Raw genomic sequence first — 15533 nt, 5'->3', positions numbered from 1 at the left:
CCTATTACATTCTAAAGTAATATAAAACTCTGTTTTTAATTGTTAGGGAGTGCTGTTTTATTCTAGCATATTTATAATAAAAAAACTCAATGCTTACTTCCTAAATGACTCAGGCTGCAGTTTTACTCACGTACACAGAAATTAGGCCTTACATGTTAAACAAGGAGAGAGAGATCAGAAAATTGTAGATTTTAAAACTATATATGTCACTGGGTTTATTTGTAGTTTGCCTTTTGCCTCTATAGGCCAATAATAATACATGTAATAATGTAATTAAGCTCCAGAAAAATCAAAGACTATAGGAGGCATTATTCCTTTAAAAAAGAATAATTATTATGCTTTTTAGAGTGCATACTTTTATTTTACATACGTCTGGCAATGCACCTGGTGCGCGTTGCCAGCAATGACGTGCATGCTAGTAAGAGACACAAGCTGCACATTCAAGGTGCAGTAGTGGTCGGTAGGTACAGCTAAGCCCCTAACAGCACATGGTTTCAATGCTGGAGGATGCAGCGCTGCTCTCCACTTTACACGCGTAAGCTGGAGCTAAGGTAAAAACATTAAATCTCTGAATGTTGGAAGTATATGAAAATCATTTCTCTCAACCCTAAAAGCAAGGAATTATTGTCAGGGATTTCAAAAATACTGGGAAGTCTCATTTAAATCTAAATATCTTTTTTTTAAATTATAAATCGGTCATCATAAAATACTAGCCTTTTAAACTCGTATTTGGGATGCAGGAAAAGCATCAGGTTCATCAGACTTGCTCCTGCCTGTGTTGTTACAGCTCATGACACCTTCAATTTTCCTCCCTCTCAGTCTCTCCCCAACCCTCCCCCAGGTTCTTGACAACATTTATTTGGTAAAGGTCAGTTATGGCTTCAGCGAATGAGTGGTCTGACCTTGGGGTTATTAATACGAAATAAATGTGTACAAAAATATTTTGTTCATCAGAAAGCAGAGTTTGTTTTCCTTAAGCTATTCCATGCAGAAAGGATATGGACTAAGCCATTTGCTACAAGGAAAGAGGACTTAGGCAACATTTTTTTTTAAACTTTCCTTTTTCATGTTGTCTAGTTCAGATAGAGTTTGCAGGTCTTAGGCCAATCTTCAATACAGATTCTTTGGAGCAGATTTAATTGACAGCCCTGTCCCTTTCTCAGCTGTCTTATAAAAAGAAGTGTACACTTAACACCAATGACCAGTCAAGATGCTTAAACTGTTACAACCAGTTTCTGAGAAGTACGTAACACGCAGAAAGGAAGCAAGTACATATTCGCTCTTTGTTGGTTTTTCCCCCTCTAAAAAAATCGTTACAAAGTCTTATGCTTAAACAGAGACATAGAAAAATCAGTGTATTCACTGTCTCTGGTTATTTACAGAAAAAAATTACAGAGACAGCATACATTGTATTAGACCTTCCACAAGCATATATTAAAAGTAATTACATTTGAAAAAATATTTTTATTTTTCCTCTACATTTCTACAATACATACTCAGTTTTCTATAGGTGTAGTTTTCATTCCTGTGTGTGTGTGTTAATCAGATGAAGCAGACAGTACTGTGCTTGGAGATGGGATCTGGAGCTTCTCAGACATACCTAGTGCGTGTCTGCATCTGGTCGTGACCCAGGCGGGCAAATGCCCTCCAGCCGCTGCCCAAAGAGCATGGTTTAATAGAAGGATCATGCTTCCCAGCGGGGATGCACATTCCCTGGCTTCCCTCAGCTGGGCTTATTCAATGCCGGTAAACTTGTGCTTTATTTTTGGCCATAAGAACAATCACTGAGCTGCTCTGTCTGATCCACTGGAGGTTGTGCTTACAGTCATGCAGGAGGCAAAGATTACTATGGCCGGTTCACTTTGGAGGAATTTCAGCAGCTTGGGAAAAAAGTGCACCAACAGACAACCCCCATCCACTGCAAAGGGGTCCATGGTCCCGCACTTCATAACAATGGAGGACTATGCTATTGTGATTATTGAATGAATTCTTTAGCTACAACCAAGGGAAAAGTAAGAACTCGTAGATAATGAAGCCACACATCTAAAGAAACACACTGAGACTCAAAAGCATAAAAATTGTGCATTGGACTTTCAGAAGAAAAGTGGCAAGAAATCTGACCACCTGGCTCTATGAAGCTGGGAGTTTGGGCAAAACGGATGGAAGTGTCTTTTATAAGCCATCATTAAATTATTTTCATTTTTAGACTGTTTGCCATTTTTAAAGCTGACCTCTTACTATATATTCTAGCAGTGATAGTCAAATATGAAAACGAAATTGAGAATCAGAAGAGCAAGATCTCCTGACCCCTAACCCCCGACTGATATCATCCAGAGTTTTATCTGGACAGACTTGCTCCAGCCAAACAGGCCCCTAGATTGGATTTTGCTTTAAACCAGGGGTTGCAAATCGTGGACCGCCTTCTGCCCAGAGACATATTTGTTTGGTCTGCACTAAGCTCTGAATCAACTGACATTTACAACTCAAGAGACTGCATAAGATTTAGAAACTTTAGCAATACTTCAGCTTTGCTGACTGTTGGATGCCCCTTTTCATTGGGGCATTTCCTTGCTAGCTGGCCACCGGTCTGCTAGTGGCAAGCTCATTTGCATCAACTCCCTGGCCCTTTTAGACTTTGGAATTTTTAACCTTTGCTTTAAATGAACATGTACCTCTGGTGTCCTGAGACATTCCCCTACTACCAACCCCAAATGGTTGTCAACTCTTGTCTAAAGACCCACGTGGTTTCCCATATCAGGTTGCTGCTTGCACTAGTAGTTGGGAACAGAAAATCAAATACCACTTCACCTAAAGCAGATGGTGAGCCTTTCTTTCTGTTTAGAGGGACTTTGTACAAAGTTTGACTACAGATGCACACTTCAAAGTTATTGCTGTTCTCTTGAACGGTGGTTCTGTCTGGGCACAGACATCCTTGCCTGAATTTCCTGTCAATCGTTGTAACCCACTGGAAACTAAAGTTTACAGAGAAAAAAGAATCGTGAAAAAGTTATTTCTTCTAATTTCCAATAGCAGTAGAATTCTTCCTTGCTTCTATAATAAATGGAAACAAAGAACATGGAACAAAACTGACATCATTTGCAGCTGACTGATGTTTTTGAAAAAAGCTGTTAAGTTGTGTCCTTGGGACACAAGAATTGCTTTTGCAGTCAAGTCTGGTACCCACGGGACTGTAGAAAGTGAGCCTGAGTTGACTATCCATGTGCGAGGTTTCCTCCAAGCAGTTGAGCTTGACTGCTATGAAGTTATGTGTTGAACAGGCAGCTATGATAGGAAATGAACTGATGCCTCCCTGGCACCTACTGTTAATATCCAGAGTCTCTTAGATTCTGTCAAAGAAGTCTACCCAAGAGACCACTATATTCTCTGTTTTCACCTACTCAGTGGTCCTTTAGTCCAGAGCCCTGAAGACACTATTAAACAAGGGAAATCCAGAAAGGTTATGTTTGTCGAATACATCTCCACCCTCAGCTTTCAGTCTTTGGGGATAAAAGAGCTGCAGAAAAAGGAATACAAAGAGGACCTGAGTCATGGAGAGTTGGGGCAGATGTGAGATGTTAAGCCAGATGTGGAATCCCTTATTCTCCTATATTGCCTCCAAAATTTGCCTTTCTTTTTACAGACCACAGGTCACCTCCGTTGTCAGGTTCATCGAATGCTACTGAGATGGCTTGCTCAGGACTTGTATAGGAAGCTTGGGTTCTCTGGGAGATACATATTCCTATAGATGGGGCAGCTGGATCATTTGGCTCTCAGCAGATTTTAGAAAATGAGACTAAATTATTCCTACTCATGAGCAACTTTTCAGCAAGTCCAAATAGTGAAAGTAAATTCAGCTTACAACATGAAGTTACTGCTCGTTGGTCTGAAAGCCTTGTCAGAGAGGTTCTCTTACTGGCATATTTAATTTATGCCATTTACATTTTGTTGTCATTTTCCTGTTTTTTTTTTTTTTCCTTCCTTCTTGGTGTACTTTTTTTTTTTCTTCTTTTTTTCTTTTTTAAAAAAACAAAACATCCCTGAGTGAATACAGTGCAACATCTGCATCAAGCAGTGATTGTCATTTACGAAGTTTGAAGTGAAAAGTACAGATCCTGGGTCCTTTCTTCCAGTGCACATTTTATCATGAATGTGTTGCAACCACTCATGAGTCTTCATGGGGCAGGGACAAAGATTGCGTGTGGTAAAGAAAGTTGTTCTTAACTGAAATTTCAAAATACCTCGAGATGCAGCAAGGAGATGTTCAAAGGGCAGCTTTTAAAGGTGCTTTGTTACCACTGAAAACATGACTTGGCTCTCTTTCAAGGGACAGATTTGGCAACTGTGGCGAAAAATGGAAATCTCTTTTCTCAACTGAACGGGGCTGAGTGTGTACTGGTTTCCACTATTTTGTTCTGGTTCAGTTGCTAGCTGTTTCCTGTCCCCTAGCTTCAAAAGGTTCATGCCGTCCCAGTGAAATGCTTGCACTACTGGAAACGACACAAATTCAAATCCAGTACCTCCTGAGGCAAATGTGGGGAACAATCTTTTTCCTATATCACCCATGGGACAGGGGAGGAGAAATTCTCAGCCATTTCATCAATTGAGCCAATTTAAATCCTCTAAGGTAAACTGGAGGAAACAAATGGTTCCCTTTGCAACTGAGCAGGAATTACAGGCTGACAATTGGAAACACTAAGCCAACAGAACAATGAAAACAAAGTTTGACATAAGTTCAAAGCTCAAAGGGAAACACCAAGTAGACACATTAAGCATCGCCTATCACAAGCCAATCATAAAACATACATTGCATTTGGAAACGGTTTGGTTTAATTGAGTGCCTTCCATTACCCTGTTTTCCTAGCAATCAGTAAAGTAATCTTTCCATTAGAAGGAAATATGACTCTTGGAATTAATTCTTTATACAAAGAGCTAGCAGGAGTGACATTTACACCAAAAAGAATTGAGTCCCTGTAGCAGCATAATAAGCAGTCTACAGCTGTCTTCTTAGACACTGAAGGTAATTTGGTTCAATGTAGTTAAATTAATTGAATATAACGGTAGTTGAGAAAGAGATTCATTATTTTAAAGCCTTTCTGTTTTTCCCTATTGGTTAGGAATTCATCAATCATGATGTGGGCAAAGACTCTGTTTTCTAAAAGCAAAGACTAACACTACTGTTTGATCATCAGTTTGCAGTTCTGTGGCATCATGGAGATGGCTCTCAACCATCTAACTTCAGGAGAGCATAAGAGATAAAAAAAAAAAAAAAAAATCAAAAGTTTCCACTGATGGAAACTTCACAAAGCAGGTGTGCATTTGTGTGTGTGTGTGTTGGACAAGGAGAAAAGGGCAGGTCTTCATGAGTTGATGGCCAGGCTACACTTATAGGAGATCATAATTTTCATTGTCTTATACACTAAGCTCTTCTCTAGCTCCCTTTTAAAAAATCTTATTTTGGATCAAATGAGACCAAAGGCATAAGGCCTCCAGAACACAGGCAGAACTCCCTGGAATTTATGCTTTTCTGGTGATCGCTTTGATTGGTCAGCAAGTGGAGAAGTGAGGAAGTACTAGGAAATCCAAATTGTCTAATCGTGATCTCACCTCTTGCATTCTGTACTTTTAAAAGTTGCTAAAAAAATAATTCCCGGCTAGATGGATGATGCAATTCCAGACGGCACAGGAAATAGTTTTGGCTTTGAGGTGTATTAGCTCTGTAGAATAACCCAGATCTTTTATTCTAATCTATCAAGGTTTTGCTATATTTTTATAATACAGCATTGTGGAGTTGAAAAAATTAGAGACCACAGACTAGAAGGACGTAGAAAGTCCTGCCTCCCCCTTTATTGCTGCATTTTCTAACAAACTTATTCAAGAGAATGAACATAAAGAACTACTTCTTTACTTTGTATATTCTCTCTCTTCCTCTTCTTTGGGAAAAAAAATGGTTAGAGAGAAAAATGTTTACATGAAATGGCATTAGGACCCTGGGCTCTGACCTACTCTTTTCCTCTAATTTTATTAGCAAAAATTGCTGGTGGTCATAATCTACAGACTGTATTTCTCTGTTAAAGATACAATAAGCACCAAAATGAAGGTTCTTTCACAACTTGAAATCCAAAGAAAAAAAAAAACTGTTTTATGTGTCCTGGTGGAAATATCTATTGTTTGGTCAAAAAAGCCCTGGACTCCACAATGTTATCTGTGGCCTAATTCTTAAAACAGGAAAATGGCTCCAAATACTTATTTTTTTTCCCAATATGTACCATCTTGACAAGGCTTTGATGTCATTGATCGAAACAGAGTTTTTATACAGAGGTCATGCATTATATTTATTCCTTTGTAGACATTTCTGAATTGGTACCATTCTGCTATTAACTATAGATGAAAACTCTGGCTGGGAAAACAAAATCCTGATTGTCTAACATAAAGGTAACATATAACACAAGGTAAATAACATAATAGTGCCTGACTGAACCTCCTTTGCTAGTAGGTATGGTATTTTAAGCCACAGTGCATGTGCATGTATAAGTAATAGTCATATATAATATTCTCAGATATTATATACTCATTACATACATGCACAGTGCTTTCCAAGACAGCTACAAATTTATACATGCATCAACTATCTAAAAACATAGAAATCGTTAAGCCTATTAAGTGGAATTTTCTTAAATTATATTTGAACAATCAACAGGAAAAGTAATCATGTAAAGTACTGCTCTGTTCTCGTATATATCTACAATAAAATTCTATAAACAGTTGTCTCCCCAAACATACCTGAATAAAATTAAAAAAAAGATAACACCCAGTGTCCTATATTTGTATATTTATGGTCATTTCAAAAACAAACAAACAAATAAAAGAGCCCCACTCAGGTGCATATTTACATTCTTCAAACTGTAGCGGTGAAAAATAATTGTATTAAGTGCAGGACATTCCTAATGTTGCAGTAGTGACATTTTCCTTAAGTCTTCATGAACACATTGCTTTTGTCTTAATGGTGCTGCATTCCATGACTATGAGACAGTTCGCTCGTCACCTTCACTTGCAGACGGTGGCACAGTCAGGATTAAAGAGCTCCTTGTATAACGGAGGAAAGAGTGTATTCACTATGTCTGGATGCGATTGCTTAAATACCTGCAGTTTCTCCCCGTGCAAGTTGCAAACTGCCGTGATGGTTGGTATCTTGGCTATTAACTGCAGAGTGGAGAGACAGGGAAGGAGACAAAGGGGGAAGCTCATTAGTGCTCTGTCTCCTGAATCAGTGTCCTTCCTGGCCTCAGATGAAGGGAACTGGCTTTGGAAAAAGATGTTCAAAAAGAAAGAAGGCTCACTTTCAGCTTCTCCTTTAGAACAAAACAAAACAAAACACCTCCCTCCCTGACTCTCTAACGAGAAAATAAAGAGAAGGAAAGAAAGCAGGACCAAGCTTCCTAATTCACTGTTCTTATATAAAGTAGGTACGGGAGGTAGTTTAGTTTAATCGTTAGGAGGGGTGCTCTCTCGGCAGGCTGACTGAGTCGGAATCCTGGTTCTAAAATAGCTAAATGGCCGTGTGGCTGTGCCATCCTCTATGTCTCAGTTTTCTCATTTGTAAAATGGGCTTATTCATAGCACGTACTTCATTGCGTTGTTGTGTAAACTGAGTGAGGAAGTTTGTATGAAAGTGTTAAGAATACTGTAGGCATGAAATGCAATTGTTAGCTAATATTATTATCTATCATTTCCCATAGATTTTTTATGATGTGAATATCAGAATTTTTAGTTTTGGAAGGTGACAGTGTTAGGAAGGTGTAACCTAAATCATATGAGGTGTAATTCACAACGATCTGGACTGCTTTTCTGTCAAGGTCACTAGCTTGCCGGTAGCTCTCTAATCCTTTCCCACCGTAATGAGTAAAATGAAACCTATATTTAATCCAGGGAGAATTTGGGAAGTCACTGGCACTCAGCTTCCTTAAGGAGGTGTTTCAAAAACTCATGGGAGAATATCCACTTATAATTGTTAGGTTTTGATATATAAGTATCATGTAGAATGTAATTTTTTGAGTTTAAATACCCGGAAGACAGTGTTTTAATAATTTAAACTATCCACAGTTTGTTAAATGCTATTAGGTCTTAGGTTCTGAACAATTCTAGCTTTTGACACACATAATTTTGGAACACTTAGAATCCATCATTAAGTGACAAAATTGCTTAAAACCAAATGTCATTGTGATCAAATTACTGTGGGAATAAGAAATGTTCTCATATAGATAATACTTTTACAAACGATAAGCTTGATAGTTCATACAGCTGACCAAGGGTACACTTGAAAGTGATGATAAAATTAAGTAAAACCCATCTAATCGCCAATTAGGCCCACTGTGCTCCCTACCCTATTCAATAATAAGAAACCATTTCAGCCTTTGAAGTAAAGGAGGAAATAGATAAATAGTTACTTTGTGGCTTTTCAAAATCAGAAATTTCCACTCTTTTATTAACTTTCCTTTTAACAACTAATGACTATATAACCACACTATAAGCAACTTTAAAAATAGCATCAGGATTAGACTTGTTGACATATTCATTAAAGGGATCTAGAACACATAAAGAAGTCTGGAGTTCAGACTTTCTAGTTCCACTGCTATTTAATGATAGGGATAGAAATGAAAACAAAATCATGAAATCTTTACAGAATGGATGTTAAATTTTAGACTGAGAATCAAGACTTTCTCTCCAACATTATGAGGTATTTAAACTGGTAGCAGACACTTCTACTAGACACCAGAATTCACACAACAGTACTGTTGTTGCTTATAAACTGTGGGAGAAGACAGATGAATAAAGTGACCACACAGTCAAAAGCAGACCGAAAAACTGGTGAGTGCCATGGAGGAATGATGCGAGGACAAGTGGTAGATAATAGAATGCTCTGACTGCTTCAAGCAGGCACTTCTGAGAAAGGACCATTTAAGCTGGGCTCTGAAGGGAGAGGGAGAGCTAACTAGACGCTGGGGGTACATAATATGTCCAGGATCATCGGTGCTATTAGAACTGAAGGAAGTTCATTGTTGCTGGAGCCGTGGGTGAGCATGTTCAAGGATAAAGCTGGGGAGGCTGCTTGGTCAGGTTATGCTAGGTCTCATAGTCTCTGCTAAGGTCTTTCGTAGGGTTTTGAGAAAAATTATCAGAATCCCATTCTGAAAGATTCTCTTTGAGTCCAGGGTGGAAAGCCGTGTCTTTTCTATATTTTCATAGGTAAAGGGTGCACAAGTGTCCACTTTAACTAGAGTCCCTTGGGAAATTATTCAAGCTTTCTTAACCAGCTGGTTCACACAGAAGGAGACTGCAACAATTTCGGAACACTTCTTGCACATTACAATTCTCCCTGAAATAGCTACTGAAGGCAGAGAGACTTTGAAAGCTTTCTATAATCATCTGCAGTTGAATTGATGATGTGTGGAGCTGCTAAAACATCCAGATGCAACTCTGTAGTGCTTGTCAGTCTTTGGTGTGCACAGAACCATCGGAGTGCTTCCTAAAAATGCAGATTACGGGATCCACTCCTAGGGATTCTGTTTCACGAAATCTAGGTGTGGAGCTCAGATTTCATGTTTGAAACAAATATCCTGAGGATCCTGGTGCACTGGGTCCATAGAACAGACTTTGAGAAACACTGTTTAAGAGGTTCGAATCTCATAAATTTACAACTGTTTTTCAAAGTAAATTCTTTGACGAGTAAATTCTTTATCATATTAGAAATAGTCCCGGTAACGGGGTGTCAAGTTAGCTTCTTTTCAGGAGGCCGATAAAAAAGTTATCATAGGCTTCCCGGGTGGCACAGTGGTTGAGAGTCCGCCTGCTGATGCAGGGGACACGGGTTCGTGCCCCGGTCTGGGAAGATCCCACATGCCGCGGAGCGGCTGGGCCCGTGAGCCATGGCCGCTGAGCCTGCGCGTCTGGAGCCTGTGCTCCGCAACGCGAGAGGCCACAACAGTGAGAGGCCCGGTACCGCAAAAAAAAAAAAAAAAGTTATCATATCAAGAGAGGGAAGGTTTCATTTGCTTGGTTCTGTTAGTTTGGTGAGAGACAAATAATGAAATTTCCTGAGTTCCCTATGAGACACAAATACTATATAAAGAGAATTAGTCTAGTGATAAAAATATGGGCTTTCAAGCCTGACTGTCTGGGTCTGACTCCCAGACTTGCTATTTACAGCTGTGTGATCTTGGGCAAGTCACTTAACCTCTCAGCTTCCTTATCTGTCATATGTCAATTATGACAGTCCCTATCTCAGAGGGTTGTTGTAAGGGTTAAATGAGTCAACACTATCTGTGGAGTGCCTGGCCCATCCTGGCAATATCTGTGTTAGATGTCATGTGTCATTCCCACATAATGCTTCCCTCAAGGAGAGAAATAGTCAAGGTCATGCTTGTTCAGCCAAATAACATGGAGGGCAAGAAACCAGCTTAGCCACTAACCAAGCACCCAAAATTGAGTCTCTGTGTATTGTGGGTTAGTGCATGAGGAAAATCAGCCATTTACTTTTATTGAAATGAAAAGCAACATCATTATCGATTTTCATTTTCTTGTAGCAATTAAAGTAAGTTGCTCATTTAGTAAACTGTGATTCATAAAGTAGAATTCTATGTATTACAATTCTTAAAGCAGTTTTCTGCTCCTTTAGAGAATGGGTGGTTGAAAAATTAAATGTATGAGGATGGCCAAAATCATTCCATAGTTCATTTATTGGAAATATTTAACCACGGGTTTGGTTTGGGAAAGTAAATATGGACTCCTGCTTCTTTCCTTCCCAAAACTAGGTTTAAGAAAGTCTGGTTCAGGATCTAGTTCCCTCTTTTAGGGGACTTCAATCCTGTCCCTGTTGCTCATCTGTAGAATGGGTTGAATGGTGACAAATGCTTTTTCTTATAGAGCATTGGGACCACTTGAGCAAAGAACACCGAAAAAGACAAAAGAGCTTCGCCAACCTCTGTGCTCTCAGGAGGGACTGATTTCAAGGCATCCAATTAGCTGTGGGAATAGAAGTGCTGAGAGAGGCATCCATCACTCTGGAGGCACCATGGGCCAGGAGGCCATGAGGAAGCAGCGGCAGCACTTGTCAGAGCCCAGAAGGGCCTCTTGGAGGAAGCATCAGGCAGTCACTTACTGCTCATTAATATTATGTACTGCAGGTGGAGGACCCTCAAGTCAAAGGGAGCTCACCTCAGCAGCAGTTAATGGCTCAACAACTTTTTAAACAGCTGGGGTGGTGATCCAGAAGCACTTGGAGATGGAGGAGGTAGTCGATTTCAAATCATGAAATGTCTTCATGTTTATAATCTCCATAGCAGGAGTAGACAGACGGTCTATAAAAAGGCATTTTCACACTCATCTCTCTCTTATGATAAACATTTCTTGCAAGAAGGAAGCTTTAGCTTATACCTACAGGGGTCTTACAAGACTAAAAAGCAGCTGTTGGAGAAGAGATAATAATCCTATGCTTCTTTCCAGAGGGTGGTTTTATGAGAAAATCCACAATTGTATAGCTGGTACATTTGATGTTGGAAGAATGGAACATGCAGAGGTGAAAACTAAGGATTGTGTTCATGTGGGCTTCCAGGCCATCAAGATGCCCTCCAACCTGAAGCAGGAAGTGAACAATGGCTTGATCAAAGTGGAAGAAACTTCAGAAGCACTGATAAAGACAGGACACATTAAGTGAGGTTACATACATCTATTTCTCTTGTCCACTCACTTCTTTGTTTGTTTTTGGCTGTGCGGCATGCGGGATTTTAGCTCCCCGACCAGGGGTCGAACCCGTGACCCCTGCAGTGGAAGAACAGAGTCCTAACCACTGGACCGCCAGGAAATTCCCCACTCACTTCTTTTTTGGGTTTTTGTTCAGCTAAACCTAGACACTTGGCCTAGATTTCTCATACTGAATTGGAGATATCCGTTCAGGTCACAGCCCTCTCTCACCATCCTTACTCCATGCTGGCATCCACGCTGTATGGCATGTTTTCTCAGGGAATGGCTGACTAAAGTGGAAGTGGACATTCGGTTTAACTGGGGTTGGAATTTGGAATCAGACGGTGAGCCAGCAAGTTACTTTCTAAATGTAGCAGAAACTATGAGTGACCTAAGGAGCTAAGAGCTACCCATATTTCAGGGAAGCAGAGACAACTGGTGTTCAGAGAGGGAGAAGAATAAAGTAGATACATAAAGAGAGATAGACTTGTGAGATGGAGCATTCTGAAGGCTTCCTAATTCCCTGTTCTAGTGTTTCCTGAATGGGGGCTGAATTTTTTACCTTAGATGAGATTTCTCTGCATTAGTTTATTATTTTCTTTTTGCTTTACCTGGTGTGAGTTGGTTCCTGTTATGTGTAACCCAAGAGTCCTAACTAATGCATTGACTTGCAACTTGATGAGTGAGGAGAAACATCAAAACCTCTCTTCTTATTATAGACCATTAGTCCGATGGACAACCCTTGACATTTCTGGGTGTTGGACCTGTAGTGTATGCCAGCAAACTATAAATGGCTAAAATGGATTGCAATAATTTGGTCTCTCACAGGAATCCCTCAAGGAAACCGCTCGCTAAAGGGCCAAGACCATGTGTTATTTGCCTTTCCCTTCTTTGCATCTGGCATACAGTACATACTCAATATACATGTAGGTTGAAGTAGAAAACTATTCCATGAGAAAGCTATGTTTCTTGAGTATCGATTTGGAATTTAAAAACTTGGATGATCTATTGAACTGTTTTTTATAATTTTGACTCTTGCATTATTTTACAGTGTATATACCATGTGAGGAAACCTGAGCAGGGCTCCTGGAGTGCCAAGTTTTACATGGGCAGTGGTTACATGGGTATGTTAACTTTGTGATGATTCACTGAACTAAACACTTACGATTTAAGAACTTCCAGCATGTATGTTATACTTTAAGAAAGTATAGAAAATTTAAATATAAAACAAATTCCTAACCAAATATGCAGGGGAACAAGGAGGCTCAGACCACATAGCCACATCATCTGAACTAGGACCCCTTAAGTCCTGACTGGACAGACTGTGTTGTTTAAGATTAAACTGATGAATCCCTAGGCCCACCTACTAGGAATTCTAATGTGACACCTAGTGTCCTGAATGAAGAATAAGCAGGCTTCAGGCATAAACATCCCATCATTAATCATGACACAGTCTCTTTAGATCTCAGTGAGCAAACAATGAAAATCAATGTAAATGACCCTTGGCAGTTTTCACTAATCTCTCAATCAGTGCTTGTGCTCCATAGACCCTATCTATGAGTCAACGTGGCTGTTTTTTTTTCCTAAATATGTATATTAATAGCACTAGTAAAGTGAGAGTGACCAGGAGTGATTTCTTTCAGGTAATATTTCAATTATTAACGTGTAAAATAGGGCTGTGTAAGCCTTCCCTCTTATAAGCTTTTTTTTTTTTTTTTTTCTTTTTTTTTTGGCATTACGCGGGCCCCTCACTGCTGTGGCCCCTCCCGTTGCGGAGCACAGGCTCCGGACGCGCAGGCTCAGCGGCCATGGCTCACGAGCCCAGCCGCTCCGCGGCATGTGGGATCTTCCCGGACCGGGGCACGAACCCGTGTGCCCTGCATCGGCAGGTGGACTCTCAACCACTGCGCCACCAGGGAAGCCCCCTCTTCTAAGTTTTTATTTAGTTACCTGGTACTGTTACAGTAGGACAAATTCCCCTTGTTGATGATGCAGTTTTGTTATTGTTATGCTAGAAACGGAAAGCCTGATGGGAATGCTGACCCCTGGATGCAGGCTTTATAAACAGTGTATGCTTCATAGCTTTAGGATTGGAATATCACCCTAAATTCAATTGCCATAGAACTAATTGAATCTGCAAGACTTGTAGAAATCCGTCTATTTATTCACTTAGAGTAGCGGCAGAACATCTAAAGAGTCCTTAAAACTGTCGCACGGGACAGAGCAATGGAAGGCAGAAGACATCAGAAGGAACCTTTGTTTTTCTCTTTTAGAGTCAAAGAATATTATACTGAAGGGAACTTAACGACCAGCCAGTCCCACCTCCTCATTTCAGAGACAAGAAAACTGAAGCCCAGAAAACAGATGGGCTGCCTCCCCCAGTCATATGGCTTAAAAATATATATGTATACATGCATATACATATACACATACATTCTATACATATTACATGTATATGTATTTTTTTCCACGAGCTTTAGTGAAAGTGACCAGTGTGACCTCATTTCCTCACTTCTCAAATCCAGGATCCAGCCAAATCTAACTATTATTCATAGCCTGCGTATACCTTATACTTTCTTACGTCTATATCATTGCCCCCATCTCTTGGAATGTCATACTCCACCTCCCTAAACCCCTAACTTCCATCTTTTGAAATAGTTATCATTCATCAGTTGATTAGCTCAAATATACCCATTTCTTGCATAAACATTTCCCTGCCGAAACAGAATTTCTTCTGTCCACAGCAACTCCAACAGCACTTACGTACTATCTGTGATGAACCATGCAGCTTGTTTATATTTGATCTCATTTAGTCCTTAAAATAACCATGTGACATTGATACTATCTTTTATCACATTTTACAAATGAGGAAACTGAGGCACAGAGAGGTTAAGTCCCTTGTCCAAGGTGACTAAGCAGCCAGTGGTTCTGACGGTTTATTACAAATATGCTACATGTTATTATTATGGTCATGAGGAGAGGAAACTAGACTCTTTAATAGGGTTTTTTTTTTTTTACCCCAAACAAACAAACAAACTGATTAACATATAGGGGTTGAGACCTTCCTTCTAGTTAATGGATAAGAATTCCTGAATTTCAAATCTTCCCTAGGTCCAGGTTTGGTCTAAAGTATAAGGCATTGCTACTTGAACTTTAATTTCAGGAAGTGGGCATGCAGAAAGTGTATGGAAGACAGTTTTTTTAGGATGAAATCTAATGACTATGTCTGAACCCTGCACCTCACCTAAGTCTGCTCCACCTGTTCAGGGTGAAACTGGTTGGTGGCATGAACAGTCTTTGCACACTGCACAGAAGGCAGATCTACCCCACCTACAGGGGAGGTAACCTGAACCGCTGGACTTGAATACAACAGTTGGGTATGTGCACATTTTTCTAGAGATAAGTTTCATGATGTTCGCCAGATTCCCCAGAGGGGTCACTGTTTTAGAGGTGTTGTGGAGGCAGAAGAGCTCCATGACTATGAAGGAAAAGAAGAAATTTCTGAAAAGATGAGAAGAATCTGTGGGAGGGTAGAATAGTTTTTCTTAGGTTTAAATAAAGCTATTTATTCCTTCTGGGGAGTGTGGGTTTGATGAGAGGGTGTCCCTATATGTCAATGGCACCATTGTCCTTAAAGTATTAAAGCAGTCAGAACTCAGGAGACTTGCCTCACCCTCTTCCCTTCCCCAGGACACGACAGTTGAATCTGAGACTTAGACAAATGGAGTGACTTATGCAAAACCACACGGTCCAGAGCTGGGATAAATGAGAATCCAGTTCTCATTCCTTTTCATGGT

The 15533-nt window shown here is 40.0% G+C and overlaps 2 protein-coding genes across 2 annotated transcripts in view; one reads left to right on the top strand and one right to left on the bottom strand.

Annotated features, from left to right (window-relative positions):
* The window catches only part of TRPM6 (transient receptor potential cation channel subfamily M member 6), a 193416-nt gene that overhangs the window by 165944 nt on the left and 11939 nt on the right, over positions 1–15533 (top strand). The window contains exons 42-44 of the mRNA XM_033440262.2: positions 10921–11706; positions 12788–12860; positions 15004–15113. The gene's annotated coding sequence lies outside the window, so the exon portion shown is untranslated. The remainder of the gene's footprint in view (positions 1–10920; positions 11707–12787; positions 12861–15003; positions 15114–15533) is intronic.
* RORB (RAR related orphan receptor B) overlaps positions 3941–15533 on the bottom strand; it is a 184644-nt gene continuing 173051 nt past the window's right edge. The window contains exon 10 of the mRNA XM_004276383.3: positions 3941–7200. Coding sequence (XP_004276431.1) covers positions 7045–7200 — 156 coding nt within the window. The 3' untranslated portion in view covers positions 3941–7044. The remainder of the gene's footprint in view (positions 7201–15533) is intronic.

Source organism: Orcinus orca, chromosome 6 (genome assembly GCF_937001465.1).
Source record: "Orcinus orca chromosome 6, mOrcOrc1.1, whole genome shotgun sequence".
Taxonomy (NCBI): Eukaryota; Metazoa; Chordata; class Mammalia; order Artiodactyla; family Delphinidae; genus Orcinus; species Orcinus orca.
This window is presented reverse-complemented; position numbering and strand designations above follow the sequence as displayed.